This window comes from Callithrix jacchus, chromosome 5, assembly GCF_049354715.1.
Source record: "Callithrix jacchus isolate 240 chromosome 5, calJac240_pri, whole genome shotgun sequence".
In the NCBI taxonomy this organism is placed as follows: Eukaryota; Metazoa; Chordata; class Mammalia; order Primates; family Cebidae; genus Callithrix; species Callithrix jacchus.
The window spans coordinates 71753550-71771390 of NC_133506.1; the positions used below are offsets into that span (position 1 = coordinate 71753550).

Sequence of the window (17841 nt, forward strand, 5' to 3'; positions counted from 1 at the left end):
CCGATAATGCTGGCATCATACCAGCCTGCACTTTGGGAGAGGTGATGGCTGAGGTGGGAAGAAACGTGAAGAGGGAAGAGGAAATTAGGACACAGAGAAAATGCTGCAACAATAAGTCCTCTGGCTTCACTGCAGACAACTGGTTTCTCCTTCGCCCGTTATCTTAAACTGGGCTGCTGTAGCAAATCTGACGCAGCACTACGGCGTTTGAGATTTACCTTGATTCGTGATTTTACCAAGCAAAGGAATGCAGTAAATTGACCTGCCTCAAACGTAGGTAGATGTGAGAAATGGAAACAGAAAACCATGCAACAGCCCCAGTGTTGCAGTGAAAATGTGACAGGTCGACAACGCTTTCCATTCGGGAAGCCCAAGATGGCCGGGCCAAGGACCCCGGGAGGCTGCTGAAGTCCAACTTCCCTCGCCCTAGGCCTGCCCAAGGGAAGTCAGGAGCCGCGCCACGCCCACTTACGTCACCGACAGACGTAATCCGGTTCGGCTGCAACCGTGCGGCAGGCCGTAGGCCCCGCCCCCTTCCCAGCCCCTCCCCGCCCCCCCCCCAGCAGGGTGGCCGAGCGCCGCGCGCGTAGCACGCCGGGACTAGCTCTCGAGCCTCCCAGCAACCGACGGGCGCGGTGCGTAAGTAGCTCGCCGGCGGTGGCCGTTGTCCGTAAGATGGCGGACCGGCGGCGGCAGCGAGCTTCTCAAGATACCGAGGACGAGGAATCTGGTGCTTCGGGCTCAGACAGCGGCGGCTCCCCGTTAAGGGGCGGCGGTAGCTGCAGCGGTAGCGCCGGAGGCGGCGGCAGCGGCTCTCTGTCTTCACAGCGCGGAGGCCGAATCGGGGCCCTTCATCTGCGGCGGGTGGAAAGCGGGGGCGCCAAGAGCGCTGAGGAGTCGGAGTGTGTGAGTGCGCGTCGGCGGGGCGAGGTGGGGGCCGGGCGGCGAGCCGGCCGGGCGGAGGGGCGGGCTGTAGGTGATGTTGGTGTCTGGGAGTTGATAGTAGATAGTGAGACTTTTTTTTTTTTTTAAAGAGAAAAGGAGTTATCCCAATGAGAGTTGCATCTGGAGTTCCAAGGGAAGAACGGTTGGGGGATTCTGGGAGGATGGCAGTGTCGGTGGGGATGGAAAGCGGCTGATTATTCAGAAATCCGGGCTGGAGGGAAGGAGACCGGACTTGCCTCGGATGCTACTTGTGAAAGATTTATTATCTCCGTCTCCCTATTCAACCATTTTGTGTTGAGTCTTTAGCTCTTCACCCACATTTCTTTATTGGCCTTCCCACCTATGGAAATCATAGAACTAACCGACGTCTTCTACTTTCCTGCAGGAGAGTGAAGATGGCATTGAAGGTGATGGTGAGTATTATCTTTTACCCCGTTATGACAAGAATTTTATTTTTTAATTTTTAATTTTTTTATTTTTAAAATCTTGTCTTTCCTTTCAGTGTTATCCAAAAGAGTTTTTTTTTTTTTTTTTTTTTTTTTTTTTAACATAAGCTCAGGCTGGGCGAGGTGGCTCACGCCTATAATCCCAGCACTTTGGGAGGCCGAGGCGGGTGGATCACGAGGTCAAGAGATCGGGACCATCCTGGTCAACATGGTGAAACCCCGTCTCTACTAAAAATATAAAAATTAGCTGGGCATGGTGGTGCACGCCTGTAATCCCACTTACTCGGTAGACTGAGGCAGGAGAATTGCTTGAACCCAGAAGGCAGAGGTTGCGGTGAGCCAAGATCGTGCCATGGCACTCCAGTCTGGATAACAACAGCAAAACTCTGTCTCAAAAAACAAAAAAACATAAGCTCAGGTCACTTATTTCCAGCAGTCTACATTCTCACACACTGTCTCGGATTTAGGGCCACAGAGTGGCTTTTTGTAGCATAGTGGTTAAGAGCATAGGTTTTAGCAAGTTACTCTCTGAGCCTGTTGTAAGTGGGGAACTATACTTTTATCCACCTTATAGGTTGATGTCAGTTTTTTTTTTTGACACGGAGTTTCGCTCTTGTTACTCAGGCTTGAGTGCAATGGCCGGATCTCGGCTCACCGCAACCTCCGCCTCCTGGGTTCAAGCAGTTCTCCTGCCTCAGCCTCCCGAGTAGCTGGGACTCCAGGGTGCACGCCACCATGCCCAGCTAATTTTTGTTTTTTTAGTAGAGACGGTGTTTCAGCTTGTTGACCAGGATGGTCTCCATATCTTGACCTTGTGATCCACCCGCCTCGGCCTCCCAAAGGGCTGGGATTACAGGTGTGAGCCACCGTGCCCGGCCGGTTGATATCAATTAAATGAGACTCTTAGTCTAACCTATTATAAACCAAAAAAGTGTTTCTGGGTTTCTTTTTTTTCCACATATTTCTGTTTTATTTCAGCTGTTCTCTCGGATTATGAAAGTGCAGAAGACTCGGAAGTGAGTATGATAGGTTCTTTTCCCTATGGTATAGATCAGAAATGCTTTTTAAAAATGTGTACACACCTTTGTTGCAAACATACCATCACCTCCTTGTTTATCCTTTTGTGCATTCTTTTTTGCTTCTGAAAAACTGTTACAGAAGGTCTTGTTCAGTTAAGAGTTAGGGAAAACTTGGGGCATGCTGTTTCAAGCCACAGGTGTTATACTGTTAGTTGATTTCTCTTCTGGTAGAATATGAGGTTCTAAATAAGAGAATGAAAACATCCTGAAGTCCTCTGATGTTTTCATTCTTTTGAATGAAAGATGTTTGACAGTTCGTTTTATGCAGCATAGGTTGAGAAGCCAGTCAGTTGGATATTTTTTTCAAATCTATCTGAAGTCTATGAAAGGGCACGATTCTGAATGTTTTGTGCCAACAGCATCCATCGTTTTATAGATGGGGATTTCTTTGTCTTTAGGAGAAAGTTTCCTGAAAACAGACTTTTGTGAGCTTACTTCTTTTGATTGGATAAATTACTAGAGATGCCATCAGAATAGATGCTTGTTTTTTGGGTTGTTTAGTGGAGTCCTGAGTTCTGGTAATGGGGTTATATACAGGGGGAATTGGATGGTGGATTAAAGATTTCATCTATAAATTTTTAGAACTGTTGCTACATTTTAGACTGTTAAGCCCTTGAGGCTGGAATGGTAAACACTAACAAAATTCCTATCTTTAGAGATATTATTACTTAATAAGGAAGTCAGACAGACATGCAAGCAATTGTACCATTTGCTAATAGGGGATAGCACTGGAATAGGGCTAAGTAGTGTGCTACCGCTGGGCACTGAATCCATCTTAGGCAGTCAGGAAAGATAAAGAGTTGGCAGTCCAGGTGTGGTGACTCACGCCTGTAGTCCTAGAACTTTGGGAGGCCGAGGTGGGCAGATTACAAGGTCAGGAGATTGAGACCATCCTGGCCAACATGGTGAAACCCCATCTCTACAAATGCAAAAAAAAAAAATTAGCTGTGTGTGGTGACACATGTCTGTAGTCCCAGCTACTCAGGAGGCCGAGACAGGAGAATTGTATGAACCCAGGAGGTGGAGATTGCAGTGAGCTGAGATTGTCCCACTGCACCACAGCCTGGGTGACAGTGTGAGACTCCATCTCAAAAAAAAAGAGTTGGCTGGTTAAACTGTGTTCTGAGCAGAGGAAACAACAATCAAGAAAGCCCATTAGTGGCCCGACACTGTGGCTCACGCCTGTAATCCCAGCACTTTGGGAGGCTGAGACAGGTGAATCACTTGAGGCCAGGAGTTTGAGGCCAGCTTGGCCCTGCATAAATATATATACCTCCTATGTACCCACAAAAATTAAATATTTTCATTTTCTTTTTTTTTTAACTGAGATAGAGTCTTGTTCTGTCACCCGAGCTGGAGTGCAGTGGCACTATCTCGGCTCACTGCAACCCCTGCCTCCCAGGTTCAAGCGATTCTCCTGCCTCAGCCTCCCAAGTAACTAGAACTATAGGTGTGCACCACCGCACCCGGCTTATTTTTGTATTAGAGATGGGGTTTCACCATGTTGGCCAGGCTGGTCTTGAAGTCCTAACCTCATGATCCACCAGCTGTAGTCTCCCAAGGTCCTGGGATCATAGGTGTGAGCCACCGTGCCCCAAATTTTTTTAAAAAGAATAAGCCCAGCCAGAGAAGATAGAGAGCATTTGGAAACTTGGGAGTAGTTAGGTGTGACGGGAACATTGTTGGGACAGGATATGTATTAGAAATAAAGACAAATTGGTGAGCAGGGGCTACCAATTGGTCAGGTGGGAGGATTGCTTGAGCTTGCCATGTAGAGGTTGCAGTGACTCAAGATTGCACCACTGCACTCCAGCCCAGGCAACAGAGCAAGACCTCTCTCAAAACAAACAAAAAGTGATGTGATTTGATTTAAATTTTATTTTTAAAATTTTTATTTACCTTCTTTTTTTTGAGATGGGGTCTTGCTCTATTAGATGCCCAGGCTCTGGAGTGCAGTGGTGCAATCTTGGTTCACTGCAGGCTCTACCTCCTAAGTTCAAGCGATTCTCCTGCCTTAATCTCCGAGTTAGCCAGGTAGCTGGGACTACAGGAGCGTGCCATCACTTCCAGCTAAGTTTTTTGGAAAAAAAAAAAATTTTTTTTTCTGAGACAGAGTCTTGCTCTTGTCACCCAGGCTGGAGTGCAGTGGTGCAATCTCAGCTCACTGCAACCTCCTCCTCCCAGGTTCAAGTGATTCTTCTGCCTCAGCCTCCTGAGTAGCTGGCATTATAGGTGCCCACGACCACACCTGGCTGATTTTTGTATTTGTATTTGTATTATTTTTTGAGACAGAGTCTTGCTCTGTTGCCAGGCTGGAGTACAGTGGCACGATCTCACTCACTGAATCCTTCAACTCCCTGGTTCAAGCGATTCTCCTGCCTCAGCCTCCCAGTAGCTGGGATTACAGGTGCACACCATCACGCCCAGCTAATTTTTGTATTTTTAGTAGAGACGGTTTTACCATATTGGCCAGCATGTTCTCGAACTCCTGACCTCGTGATCTGCCTGCCTTGGCCTCCCAAGGTGCTGGAATCATAGGCATGAGCCACTGCGACTAGCCAGTTTTTTTGATTTTTAGTAGAGGCAGGGTTTTACCACGTTGGCAGGGCTGGTCTTGGAACTCTTGACCTCAAGTGATGTGCCCGCTTTTGCCTGTCAGAGTGCTGGGATTACAAGCATGAGCCACCATGCTTTGCTGGATTTAAATTTTAAAGGAGTGTTTTTCAGATCCAGAGAACACTTGCATCAGAAAATCCAACTGGCCATTCTCTACTGAAACAGACTCTTGATGGGTAATGGGGACTCGGACATTTATATATTAAAGCAGATGCTAGGTTGATGCATTTGAGGATTCTTTTACAGTAGTTATTTTGTCCGCAATGAGGAGAAACAAGATCGGAGACAGGAAAGCTAAATAAGAAAACTGTTGTAGGAATCTAGATAAGTACTGAGTGTGGCATGGCGTAGAGTGGTGGTAGTGAAAATAGAAGTGGACAGAATTCAAAGTTACAAGTGGTTTTGGGATGGGGAATGTTTGCAGTACAGCTGCTTTTTGATTTATGGTATAGTTACATCCCATCCTGATAAACCCATTGTAAGTTCAGAAGTTCAAGACACCGTAATGCATTGCTAACTTGGAGCAGCACCTCTCTGCTGCTATCCAGCAACTCAAGAACTACGGTTTCTTTTCTTTTTTTTTTTTGAGACAGAGTCTTACTCTGTCGCCCACGCTGTAGTGCAGTGGTGTGATCTCAGCTCACTGCAACCTTTACCTCCTGGGTTCAAGCTATTCTCGTGCCTCAAGCCTCCTAAGTAGCTGGGGTTACAGGTGCATACCACCATGCCCAGCTAATTTTTTTTGAGATGGAGTTTCGCTCTTGTTACCTCCACCTCCTGGGTTCAAGCGATTCTCATGCCTCAAGCCTCCTAAGTAGCTGGTATTACAGGCACGTGCCACCGTGCCCAGCTAATTTTTTGTATTTTTAGTAGAGACGGGGTTTCACCATGTTGACCAGGATGGTCTCGATCTCTTGACCTCGTGATCCACCCGCCTCGGCCTCCCAAAGTGCTGGGATTACAGGTTTGAGCCACTACGCCCGGCCCTTTTTTTTTTTTTTGTATTTTTGATAGAGAAAGGATTTCACCATATTGGACAGACTGGTCTTGAACTCCTGACCTCTGGTGATCTGCCAACCTTGGCCTTCCAAAGTGCTGGGATTACAAGCATGAGGCACCACGCTTGGCCTCTTTTTTACTTTTTAAAAAATATTTTTGGGCCTCTGTCTCAAAAAAAAAAAGAAGGTTTTTACTTAAGAGCTTTTTTTTTTTTTTGGAGACAGTCTTTTTCTGTCACCAGGCTGGAGCAGTGGCGACATCTTGGCTCACTGTAGCAGCCTCCGCCTCCCGGGTTCAAGCGATTCTCCTGTCTCAGCCTCCTGAGTTGTTGGGACAGTAGGTGCACACCACCACACCCAGCTGATTTTTGTATTTTTAGTAGAGATGGGGTTTTACCATGTTGGCCAGGATGTTCTTGATCTTTTGACCTCGTGATCCTCCTGCTTTGGCCTCCCAAAGTACTGGAATTGCAGGTGTGAGCCACTGCGCCTGGCGAGAGAGATTCTAGTATTACTCATAACCCCTTCATTGACTGAATGTGGAACCTGAATTAAGGCATAAAAGGAGGCCAGACACCATGGTTCTTGCCTTTAATCACTGCACTTTGGGAGCCCAGGAGTTGGAGACCCACGTGGCAACATGGCAAAATCCTGTCTCTACAAAAGAAAAGTAGAAAAAAAAATTAGCTGGGCTTGGTGGTGCATGGTCTCTGGTCCCAACTACTCGGGAGGTTCAGGCAGGAGGATCATCTGAGCCCAAGGAGGTCAAAGCTGTAGAGCTATGATCACTCCACAGCACTCCGGCCTGGACAACAGAGTGAGACCCTGACTCAGAAAAAGAAAAAGAAAAAAAGGAGCCAAAGGAATGTGCAGGTTGATGAATGGTGTTAACCACTAAGGAAGGGACAGCAGAAGAATTCTAGGACAGTGGTGGGTCAGGTTTTGGATGTTGTGAAATCGAGAAGCTTTGGGACTTTTAGGTGGTGACATCCGGTATATAGTTCCTAATTCCTCATATGATGAGTTTTCATTTCATTTTTGAGTTTTTCCAATTCTGATTGATGTTCTTTCATGCCTTATATAATTTTCTTAATGTCTTCTTAGCTCATTTTGAAATAGAAGTTGCAATTTTGATGTGATACGTGGATGTCTTTCTGGCATGCTTTCATTGTCTGTAGGAATTCTTATAACTTTATATGGGATTTAATTTCTATATTTTCTGTTCATTTTTATGTAATTAGTTTTCCTGGTCTTTTAGAAGGAAGCATGATTCAGAGTAGCTTTTTCTTTTTTTCCCCAAGACAGAGTCTTGCTCTGTTTCCCAGGCTGGAGTACAGTGGTGCAATCTTGGCTCACTGCAACCTCCACCTGTTAGGTTCAAGTGGTTCTCCTGCCTCAGCCTCCCAAGTAGTTGGGATTACAGGCATGTGTCACTCCACCTGGCTAACTTTGTATTTTTAGTAGAGACAGGGTTTCTCCATGTTGGTCATGCTGGTCTTGAACTGACCTCAGGTGCCACCATGCCCAGCAATTTTTAGTATTTTTTAGTAGAGATGGGGTTTTGTCATTTTGGCCAGGGTGGTCTCAAATTCCTGGCCTCAAGTGATCCACCTGCCTCTGCTTCCCAAAGTGCTGGGATTATAGGCAGTTTTTTTTTTTTTTTGAGAGGGCGTTTCGCTCTTGTTACCCAGGCTGGAGTGCAATGGCGCAATCTCGGCTCATGGCAACCTCCGTCTCCTGGGTTCAGGCAATTCTCCTGCCTCAGCATCCTGAATAGCTGGGATTACAGGCAGGCGCCACCATGCCCAGCTAATTTTTTGTATTTTTAGTAGAGACGGTGTTTCACCATGTTGACCAGGATGGTCTCAATCTCTTGACCTCGTGATCCACCCGCCTTGGCCTCCCAAAGTGCTGAGATTACAGGCGTGAGCCACTGCGCCTGGCCTATTTTACATAGTTTTAAAGAGACAGAATCTTAGTCACCCAAGCTGGAGTTCAGTGATACAATTATAGCTCACTGGAACCTTAAATTCCTGGGCTTAAGCAATCCTCCCTCCTCAGCCTCCTGAATAGCTGGAACAATAGGCATGTACCACCATGTCCAGCTAATTTGTTTTTTTTTTTTTTTTTTTTTTGAGACAGCATCTCTTTTTGTCATCAGACTGGAGTGCAGTGGCACGATCTCTGCTCATTGCAACCTCTGCCTCCCAGGTTCAAGCCATTCTCTTCTTGCTTTAGCCTCCCGAGTACCTGGGACTGTAGGCATGTGCCACCATGCCCACCTAATTTTTGTATTTTTAGTAGAGACGGGGTTTCACCGTGTTGGTCAGAATGGTCTCAATCTCTTGACCTTGTAATCTGTTCACCTCAGCCTCCCAAAAGGCTGGGATTACAGGCATATGCCTCTGTGCCCAGCCACCCAGCTAATTTTTAAACAAATTCTTTGTAGAGGCAAAGAATCACTATATTGCTCAGGGTGGTCTTGACCTCAGCCTCAAGCAATCTTCCTGCCTCAGCTTCCCAAAGTATTAGATTACGAGCCACCATGCCTGGCCAAGTATACAGTACATTATTGTTATTATTATTATTTTTAGGTGGAGTCTCCAGGAAGGTTCACATAAAAAAAAAAAAATTAAAAAAAATAGATGAAGTTTTGTTCTGTTGCCCAGGCTGGAGTGCAGTGACATGATCTTGGCTCACTGCAACCTCTGCCTCCCAGGTTCATGTGATTCTCCTGCCTCAGCCTCCTGAGTAGTTGGGATTACAGGCACCCACTACCACACCCAGCTAATTTTTGTATATATATTTTTTTGAGATGGAGTTTCACTCTTGTTACCCAGGCTGGAGTGCAATGGCGCGATCTAGTCTCACCGCAACCTCCGCCTCCTGGGTTCAAGCAGTTCTCCCGCTTCAGCCTCCTGAGTAGCTGAGACAACAGGTGTGTGCCACCATGCCCAGCTAATTTTTATATTTTTAGTAGAGATGGGGTTTCACCATGTTGACCAGGATGGTCTTGATCTCTTGACCTTGTGATCCGCCTGTCTCGGTCTCCCAAAGTGCTGGGATTATAGGCGTGAGCCACCGTGCCCGGCTAATTTTTGTATATTTAGTAGAGACTGGATTTCACCATGTTGGCCAGTCTGGTCTCAAACTCCTGGCCTCATAATCTGCCCACCTCACCCTCCCCAAGTGCTGGGATTCCAGGTGTGAGCCACCGCGCCTGGCTAGTACATTATTACTGACTGTGGTTACCATGCTGTACATCAGGTCTCCAGAACTTGCTCATCTTGTAACTGAAATTTTATATCCTTTTACCATAATCTTCCCATTTTCCCTACCATTAAGCCCTAGGCAACCTCCTTTCTACTCTCTGTTTCTGTGAGTTTGACTTTTTTTTGAGACAAAATCTCACTCTGTCGCCCAGGCTGGAGTGCAGTGGTGTGATCTGGGTTCACTGCAACCTCCGCCTCCCAGGTTCAAGCAATTCTCCTGCCTCAGCCTCTTGAGTTGCTGGGACTATAGGTGCATGCCGCCACACCCAGCCAATTTTTGTATTTGAGTAGAGACGGGGTTTCACTGTGTTGCTCAGGCTGGTCTCGAACTCCTGAGCTCAGGCAATCCACCTGCCTTGGCCTCCCAAAGTGCTGGGATTACAGGCGTAAGCCACTGGGCCCGGCTGAGTTTGACTTCTTTAGATTCCACAATTAAGTGAGACCATATGGTGTTGTCTTTCTATGGCTAGCTTATTTTACTTAGCATAGTTCCCTCTTCGTTCATCCATTTGTTGTCACAAATCGCAAAATTTCTTTTTTAGTGCAGAATTATATTCCATTGTTTGTGTGTTCCACATTTTCTTTATACATTCACCCATCAACAGATAAGAGTTATTTCCATATCTTATTTCTGTCTTTTGGTTATTATGAATAATTCTGCTACAAACACTAGTGCACACATTTTTGTGGAGACATATATTTTCACTTCTCTTTGTGTATCTAGGAATGGAATTGCTGAGTCATGTGGTAACTCTAATTATTTGAGGAACTAGAACTGCCATACTGTTTCCAAGGTGCTGCACCATTTTATGTGGCTAATATCAGTGTATGCGTATTCCAGTTCTCCATAACTTTGACAGCACTTGTGTTATTTACCCAGGTGCATGCCTGTACTCTCAGCTACTCAGGAGGCTGTGGCAGGAGGATTTCTTGGGCCGAGGAGTTCGAGACCCGCCTGGGCAACATAGATCTAAAACTTTTTTTTCTTTTTTCTGCTGGGCACAGTGGCTCATGCCTATAATCCCAGCACTTTGGGAAGCTGAGTTAGGTGGATCACTTGAGATCCGGAGTTCTGAGACCAGCCCCCACATGGCGAAACCCTGTCTCTGCTAAAAATGCAAAAATTAGCAAAGCATGGTGGCATGTGTCTGTAATCCTGGCTACTCAGGAAGCTGAGGCATAAGAATCACTTCAACCCAGGAGGTAGACGTTATAGTGAGCCAAGATCGCGCCGCTGCACTCCAGCTGGGCAACAGAGCGAGACACTGTCTCCAAAACCAAACCTAAACAAAACAAAAAACACAACTTTTTTTTGGCTGGGCGCAGTGTCTCATGCCTGTAATCCCAGCACTTTGGGAGGCCAAGGCAGGCAGATCACGAGGTCAGGAGATCAAGACCACCCTGGCCAACATGGCAAAACCCCATCTCTACTAAAATACAAAAAATTAGCCAGGCATGGTGGTGTGCACCTCTAGTCCCAGATACTTGAGAGGCTGAAGCAGGGGAATTGCTTGAACCCAGGAGGCAGAGACTGCAGTGAGCCGAGATTGCACCCCTGTACTCCAGCCTGGGCTACAGAGACAGACTCCGTCTCAAAAAAATAGTTTTGATTCTAGGCATCCTGGTAGGTATGAGATGTTATCTCATTTCGATATGCATTTCCCCAATGACTAATGATGCTGAGCGTTTATTCTGGTGCTTATTAGCCATTTGTGTATCTTCCTTGGAGAAATGACTATTCAAATACTTAGGCCATTTTTTGTTTTTTATTTTATTTTATTTTTTTAAGATGGAGTTTCGCTCTTATTACCCAGGCTGGAGTGCAGTGACACGATCTTGGCTCACCACAACCTCCGCCTCCTGGGTTCAAGCAATTCTCCTACCTCAGCCTCTCGAGCAGCTGGGACTACAGGCTGCGCCACCATGCCCAGCTAATTTTTTTGTATTTTTAGTAGAGACGGGGTTTCACTATGTTGACCAGGATGGTCTTGATCTCTTGACCTAGTGATCTACCCGCCTAGGCCTCCCAAAGTGCTGGGATTATAGGTGTGAGCCACTGCGCCCGGCCCACCTAGGCCATTTTTTAAAAAATTTATTTTTAATTATTGTTTTCATGTTTTTAGAGACAAGGTCTTGTTATATTATCTAGAGTGGTCTCAAACTCCTGGGCTAAAGCAGTCTTCCCACCTCAGCCTCCCAAGTAGCTGGGACTACTGGGATCAGCTACCACACTTGGCCTTTGCCCCAAGTAGCTGGGATTACAGGTGTGCGCCACCACATCTAGCTAATTTTTGTATTTTTAGTAGAAACGGGGTTTTGCCACGTTGGCCAGGCTGGTCTCAAAATCCTGAGCTCAGGTTATCTGCCTGCCTCTGCCTCTCAAAGTGCTGGGATTACAGGTGTGAGCCACCATGCCTGGCCAATTTTTTTTAATTGAGCTTTAAGAGTTATATATATATTCTGTATTCTAGATATAAGTCCCTTATCAGATATGATTTGCAAATATGTGTTTTCTTTCTGTGGATTGTTCACTTTTTTATAGTGTTCTGTCAAAGGTTTTCTTTTTGAGACGGAGTTTCTCTGTTGTTAACCCAGACTGGAGTGTAATGGTGTAATCTCGGCTCACCGCAACCTCCGCCTCCTGGGTTCAGGCAATTCTCCTGCCTCAACCTCCTTAGTAGCTGGGATTACAGGCACGCGCCACCATGCCCAGCTAATTTGTTTGTATTTTTAGTAGAGACGGTGTTTCACCATGTTGACCAGGATGGTCTCCATCTCTTGACCTCATGATCCACCCGCCTCAGCCTCCCAAAGTGCTGGGATTACAGGCTTGAGCCACTGTGTCCAGCCAAGTACAAAGGTTTTAATTTTGATGAAGCCAGATTTATATTTTTCCTTTTGATACACACGCTTTTGGTGGTATATTTAAGGATCATTTGCCAAACTCAGAGTCATGAGTATTTACGCCTATGTTTTCTTTTAAGAGTTGCATAGTTTCAGCTAGGTCTTTGATTCATTTTGAGTTAGTTTTTATATGTGTGGTGAAATAAGGGTCTAACTTCATTCTTTTGCATGTGATGATTTTGGTCAAGGACTAGGGTATTTATATTTAAGGTTTTATTTATTTATTATTATTATTATTATTTATTTTTTTATTTTTTTTTTGAGACGGAGTTTCGCTCTTGTTACCCAGGCTGGAGTGCAATGGTGCGATCTCAGCTCACCACAACCATCGCCTCCTGGGTTCAGGCAATTCTCCTGCCTCAGCCTCCCGAGTAGCTGGGATTACAGGCACACGCCACCATGCCCAGCTAATTTTTTGTATTTTTAGTAGAGACGGGGTTTCACCATGTTGACCAGGATGGTCTCGATCTCTTGACCTCGTGATCCACCCGCCTTGGCCTCCCAGAGTGCTGGGATTACAGGCTTGAGCCACCATGCCCAGCCTTATTTTTTTTTTGAGAGATGGAGTTTCGCTGTGTCGCCCAAGCTGGAGTGCAGTGGCGCTGTCTTGGCCCACTGTAACCTCCATCTCCTGTGTTCGAGCAATTCTCCTGCCTCAGCCTCCCAGGTAAATGGGATTACAAGTATAAGCCACCACCCCTGGCTAATTATATTTAAGGTTTTGAGAGTAGCCAGGGGTGGTGGCTCACGCCTGTAATCCCAGTACTTTGGGAGGCCAAGGCGGGCGGATCACCTGAGGTCAGGAGTTTGAGACCAGCCTGACCAACATGGAGAAACCCTGCCTCTACTAAAAATACAAAATAAATCAGGCGTGGTGGCACATGCCTGTAATCCCAGCTGCTTGGGAGGCTGAGGCGGGAGAATCCCTTGAACCTGGGAGGCGGAGGTTGTGGTAAGCTAAGATTGCACCATTGCACTCTAGCCTAGGCAAGAAGAATGAAACTCCATCTCAAAAAAAAAAGAAAAAAAAGAAAGTGGAGGAGTTTTACCTAAAATAAAAAAGCATAGCAGTTCTAGGTAAGACTGGTTTGGAGTGCAGCCATGGAAATGGATGGCTGAAGTGCAGGTAAAGACTGAACTCAGCGCTAAAGTCTTCAAGTTAGTGACAGGTAGGCCTGTGGCCGTGGAGGAACCAGGGTGTTGTTTTTTGCTTTTTTTTTTTTTTTTTTTTTAGAGATGGAGTCTCATTCTGTAGCCCAAGTTGCTGTGCAGTGGTGCAATCTTGGCTAACTGCAACCTCCACCTCCCAGGTTCTAACAATTCTCCTGCCTCAGCCTACGGAGTAGCTAGGATTACAGGCGCATGCCCCCATGCCCAGCTGATTTTTTTGTATTTCAGTAGAGACGGGGTTTCACTGTGTTCCCCAGGCTGGTCTCGAACTCCCGGGCTGAGGCAGTCCACCCTCCTTGGCCTCCAGAGTTCTAGGATTATAGGCATGAGCCAGCGAACAAGCCAGGATTTATTAAAATGAGGCTAGAGGAATTAAATCTGGAAGAGACATTGAGAGTAAGGAGGATACAAACCCCCTCTTTTATTTGAAATATGTGCGGAGTAGAAGCATGAGCTAAAACTTCTGCATTAGAATTTTTCAAAGGAAGCAATTCCTCCAGGGGAGAGCTAGTAAGAATAGGAAAGAGTACACTGAAGTTGTGGGTAATACAGGGAGTTTGTCTCCCCTGGAAAAGGGTTTTGATGACATCCCTTTGCCAAAGCAGTGTGACCATGTGGTAGCACCTTGGCTTCAGTTAGACTAAGCTTTACTAATTTGGAGCTTCCTCAGCACTATGCTATTTGTATCTGTTCTGCCCTGGAAACAAAATTAGTTTTTCACTTGGAAGAAAGTTGCCTCATTTGACATCCTACCACAGATCAGAGGGTGGAGCATAAAACAAGGTTTCTCTATTAATCATGTGATAATACTATTTAAAGGTTTGGTTTTTTTTTTTTTAGACAGAGTTTTACTCTGTCGCCAGGCTGGAGTGAGTGGCGTGATCTCAGCTGACTACGGCCTCCACCTCCTGGGTTCAAGCAGTTCTCCTGCCTCAGCCTCCTGAGTAGCTGGGACTACAGGTGTGCACCACCACGCCCAGCTAATTTTTGTATCTTTAGTAGAGACGGGGTTTCACCATGTTGGCTAGGATGGTTTCAATGTCCTGACCTCATGATCCACCTGCCTCTGCCTCCCAGAGTGCTAAGATTACAGGTGTGAGCCATCACACCCAGCCTGTTTAAAGGTATTTGAATTAAGTCAGTATGTGTGTATGGGGGGGTGGTGAATTAAAGTCACATACGCCAAGTTATTGTAATTTCTGCTTGAAAATCTGTACAGAACATAGGATCAAGGAAAGAACTGTATGATTGCCACCTACCCATCCCAATTTTGAGGAGGAATAACTTCATGTAATTAAGAGAAATGGGAAGAATAAAGGGTGCTCAGTTGTTAAAAAGCCATAGGTCAAGGCTTGATTCCAATAGTGTGGGTATAGTCAGACAGTCCCCCTCTATTCTGTTACCTTTCCGGGAATCCTAACCAAAAACACTCAAGGCCAAAATTGTTGACCTTTGAACAATATGAGAGTTAGGGGTGCCTATCCTGTCGGTGCAGTCACTCGTGCTTCTAATTCAGGCACTTTAGGGGACCAAGGCAGGAGGATCAGTTGAACCCAAGAGTTTGAGACTAGCCTGGACAAGAAAGGAAGACCCTGTCTCTACAATAAAAGGACAAAAATTAGTTGGGCATGGTGCCACGTGCCAGTAGTCCCGGCTACTTAGGAGGCTGAAGCAGGAGGATCACTTGAGCCCAGGAGTTTGAGGCTGTAGCAAGCCCTGATCACACTCCTGTACTCCACCCTGAGCAATATAGGAAGACCCCATCTGTTAAAAATAAAAAGGGGTTGGGCATGGTGGCTCACACATGTAATACCCAGCAGAAGTGGGTGGTTTGCCTGAGTTCAGGACTTTGAGACCAGCCTAGGCAACCTGGTGAAACCCTGTCTTTACTAAAAATACAAAAATTAGCTGGGAATGGTGGTGCCTTTCTGTATTCCCTGCTACTCAGGAGGCTGAGGCATAAGAATTACTTGAGGGGCCGGGTGCGGTGGCTCAAGCCTGTAATCCCAGCACTTTGGGAAGCCGAGGCGGGTGGATCACCAGGTCAAGAGATCGAGACCATCCTGGTGAACAAGGTGAAACCCTGTCTCTACTAAAAATACAAAAATTAGCTGGGCATGGGGGCGCGTGCCTGTAGTCCCAGCTACTCAGGAGGCTGAGGCAGGAGAATTGCTTGAACCCAGAAGGCAGAGGTTGCGGTGAGCCGAGATCGTGCCATTGCACTCCAGTCTGGGTAACAACAGTGAAACTCCATCTCAAAAAAAAAAAAAAAAAAGAATTGCTTGAACCCGGGAGCTGAGATCATGCCATTGCGCTCCAGCCTGGGTGTCAGTGCAAGATTCTGTCTTCGAAATAAATGAATAATTAATATATATAGGCTGGGTGCAGTAGCTCAAGCCTGTAATCCCAGCACTTTGGGAGGCTGAGGCGGGTGGATCACGAGGTCAAGAGATCAAGACCATCCTGGTCAACATGGTGAAACCCCGTCTCTACTAAAAATACAAAAAATTATCTGGGCATGGTGGCACATGCCTGTAATCCCAGCTACGCAGGAGGCTGAGGCAGGAGAATTGCTTGAACCCAGGAGGCGGAGGTTGCGGTGAGCCGAGATCACACCATTGCATTCCAGCCTGGGTAACAAGAGCGAAACTCTGTCAAAAAAAAAAAAATATATATATATATAAAAATATATAAAGGGCACCTACCCCTGTGCAATGAAAATTTAACTTTTGACTTCCCCAAAACTTAACTGTTAAGTCAACTGGAAGCCTTACCAATAAGGTAAACAGCCAATGAATACATATTTTGTATCTTATATGTATTATGTACTAAAGTCTTACAATAAAGTAAGCTAGAGAAAAAAATGTTATTAAGAAAATCATATTACCATTAAGGAAACATTCACTGTTAATTCAGTGCAGGTAGATCATCATAAAGGTCTTTATCTTCTTTGCGTTCTATAGATTGCAGAAGAGGAGGGGTTGATCTTGCTGCCTCAAGTGACAGAGGCGGTGGAGGGGAAGGCAGGCATACTTGACGTAACTTTTATTGAAAAAAATTTGCATAGAAGTGGACCGGAGTAGTTCAAACTCCTTGTTTTTCCAGGGTCATCTATACCCATGCTGAGCAGGGAAAATGAAGAAGGATTAATTGGCTTGTCTGGGCCAAAAGGATGACTCAGATCTGTTCGAGGAGATGGCAGAAACTTAGAGTTTAAGGGCTTCTCAATCAGGAATTCGGGAATCTCACATTGAGCCTCTTTGACCAGATTATTGGAGCCAGCCTGGGTCTTGAGTGACAGGGCAGTCTGGTTCAGGTCAAGTGTTAGACCCAGTAGGAGAAGGAGAGACCAGTGTACGTACATTTACCAGGTTTTAGATGTAACCACCAATGAGGACTAAACCACCTTTCCTTGAACCCATTTCTCTGTGTCCTCATAGGTCTCCGTAGCCATAGCTCTGCCTCTTTAGGGCCAAATCTGGGGAGGACAAGGAGAGGAAAGTTACCTTATTCTAAAGTCAGTCCCTTTATCATGAGCCTTAGCTGCTATTTTTTCCTACCTAAAACTAGCCACACATCTAATTTCCTGACCCTTTCTAATGGTCTCTATTTAGGGGGATGGCCTAATTATCCTCATTTGTGTGTAGACCCAGCACTTTATCAGTCTTGAGCAGTTATCCAATCTTGTTATAGTAAAAGAGGGAAGAAGGTAGTAAAAAGGAGAGAGAGACAGCACTTGGACTTTAATTTTTTTTTTTATTTTTGAGATGGAGACTTGCTCTGTCGACCCAGGCTGGAGTGCACTGGCTTGATCTCGGCCCACTGCAACCTTCACCTTCTGGGTTCAAGCAACTCTTCTGCCTCAGCCTCCCGAGTAGCTGGGACTACAGGTGTGCACCACCATGCCCAGCTAACTTTTGTATTTTTAGTAGAGACAGGGTTTCACCATGTTTGCTGGTCTTGAACTCCTGACCTCCTGATCCGCCCTCCTTGGCCTCCCAAATTGCTGGGATTACAGGCGTGAGCCACCATGCCCGGCCGTATGTTGGTCCTCTTGTATGTTAGGTATTGTATAGTAAGTCTCCCTTCCATTCATAACCCCTGGGCCCATTAGAGGCTGCTGCTGTTTTTTTTTTTTTTAAAAGACAGAATTTTGCTCTTGACACCCAGTGTGATCTGATGTGCAGTGGCACAGTCTCAGCTCACTGCAAACTCTGCCTCCCAGCTAATTTTTGTATTTTTAGTAGAGATAGGGTTTCGTCATGTTGGCTAGGCCGGTGTTGCACTACTGACCTCAGGTGATCCACCTGCCTCAGCCTCCCAGAGTGTTGGGATTATAGGCATGAGCCGCCATGGTCAGCGAAAATAGGGTCTTTATCTTCTAGAAATAAGGATAAGAATATTGATTTGT

General features: G+C 45.9%; 1 protein-coding gene across 4 annotated transcripts in view; it reads left to right on the top strand.

Annotated features, from left to right (window-relative positions):
• The first annotated feature begins 602 nt into the window (after positions 1–602).
• The window catches only part of CASC3 (CASC3 exon junction complex subunit), a 30848-nt gene continuing 13609 nt past the window's right edge, over positions 603–17841 (top strand). For all 4 annotated transcript variants that reach the window (XM_078372732.1, XM_078372733.1, XM_035299691.3 and 1 more), the window contains exons 1-3: positions 603–906; positions 1331–1358; positions 2370–2407. In XM_078372732.1, the coding sequence (XP_078228858.1) occupies positions 676–906; positions 1331–1358; positions 2370–2407 (297 nt within the window). In that variant the 5' untranslated portion in view covers positions 603–675. The remainder of the gene's footprint in view (positions 907–1330; positions 1359–2369; positions 2408–17841) is intronic.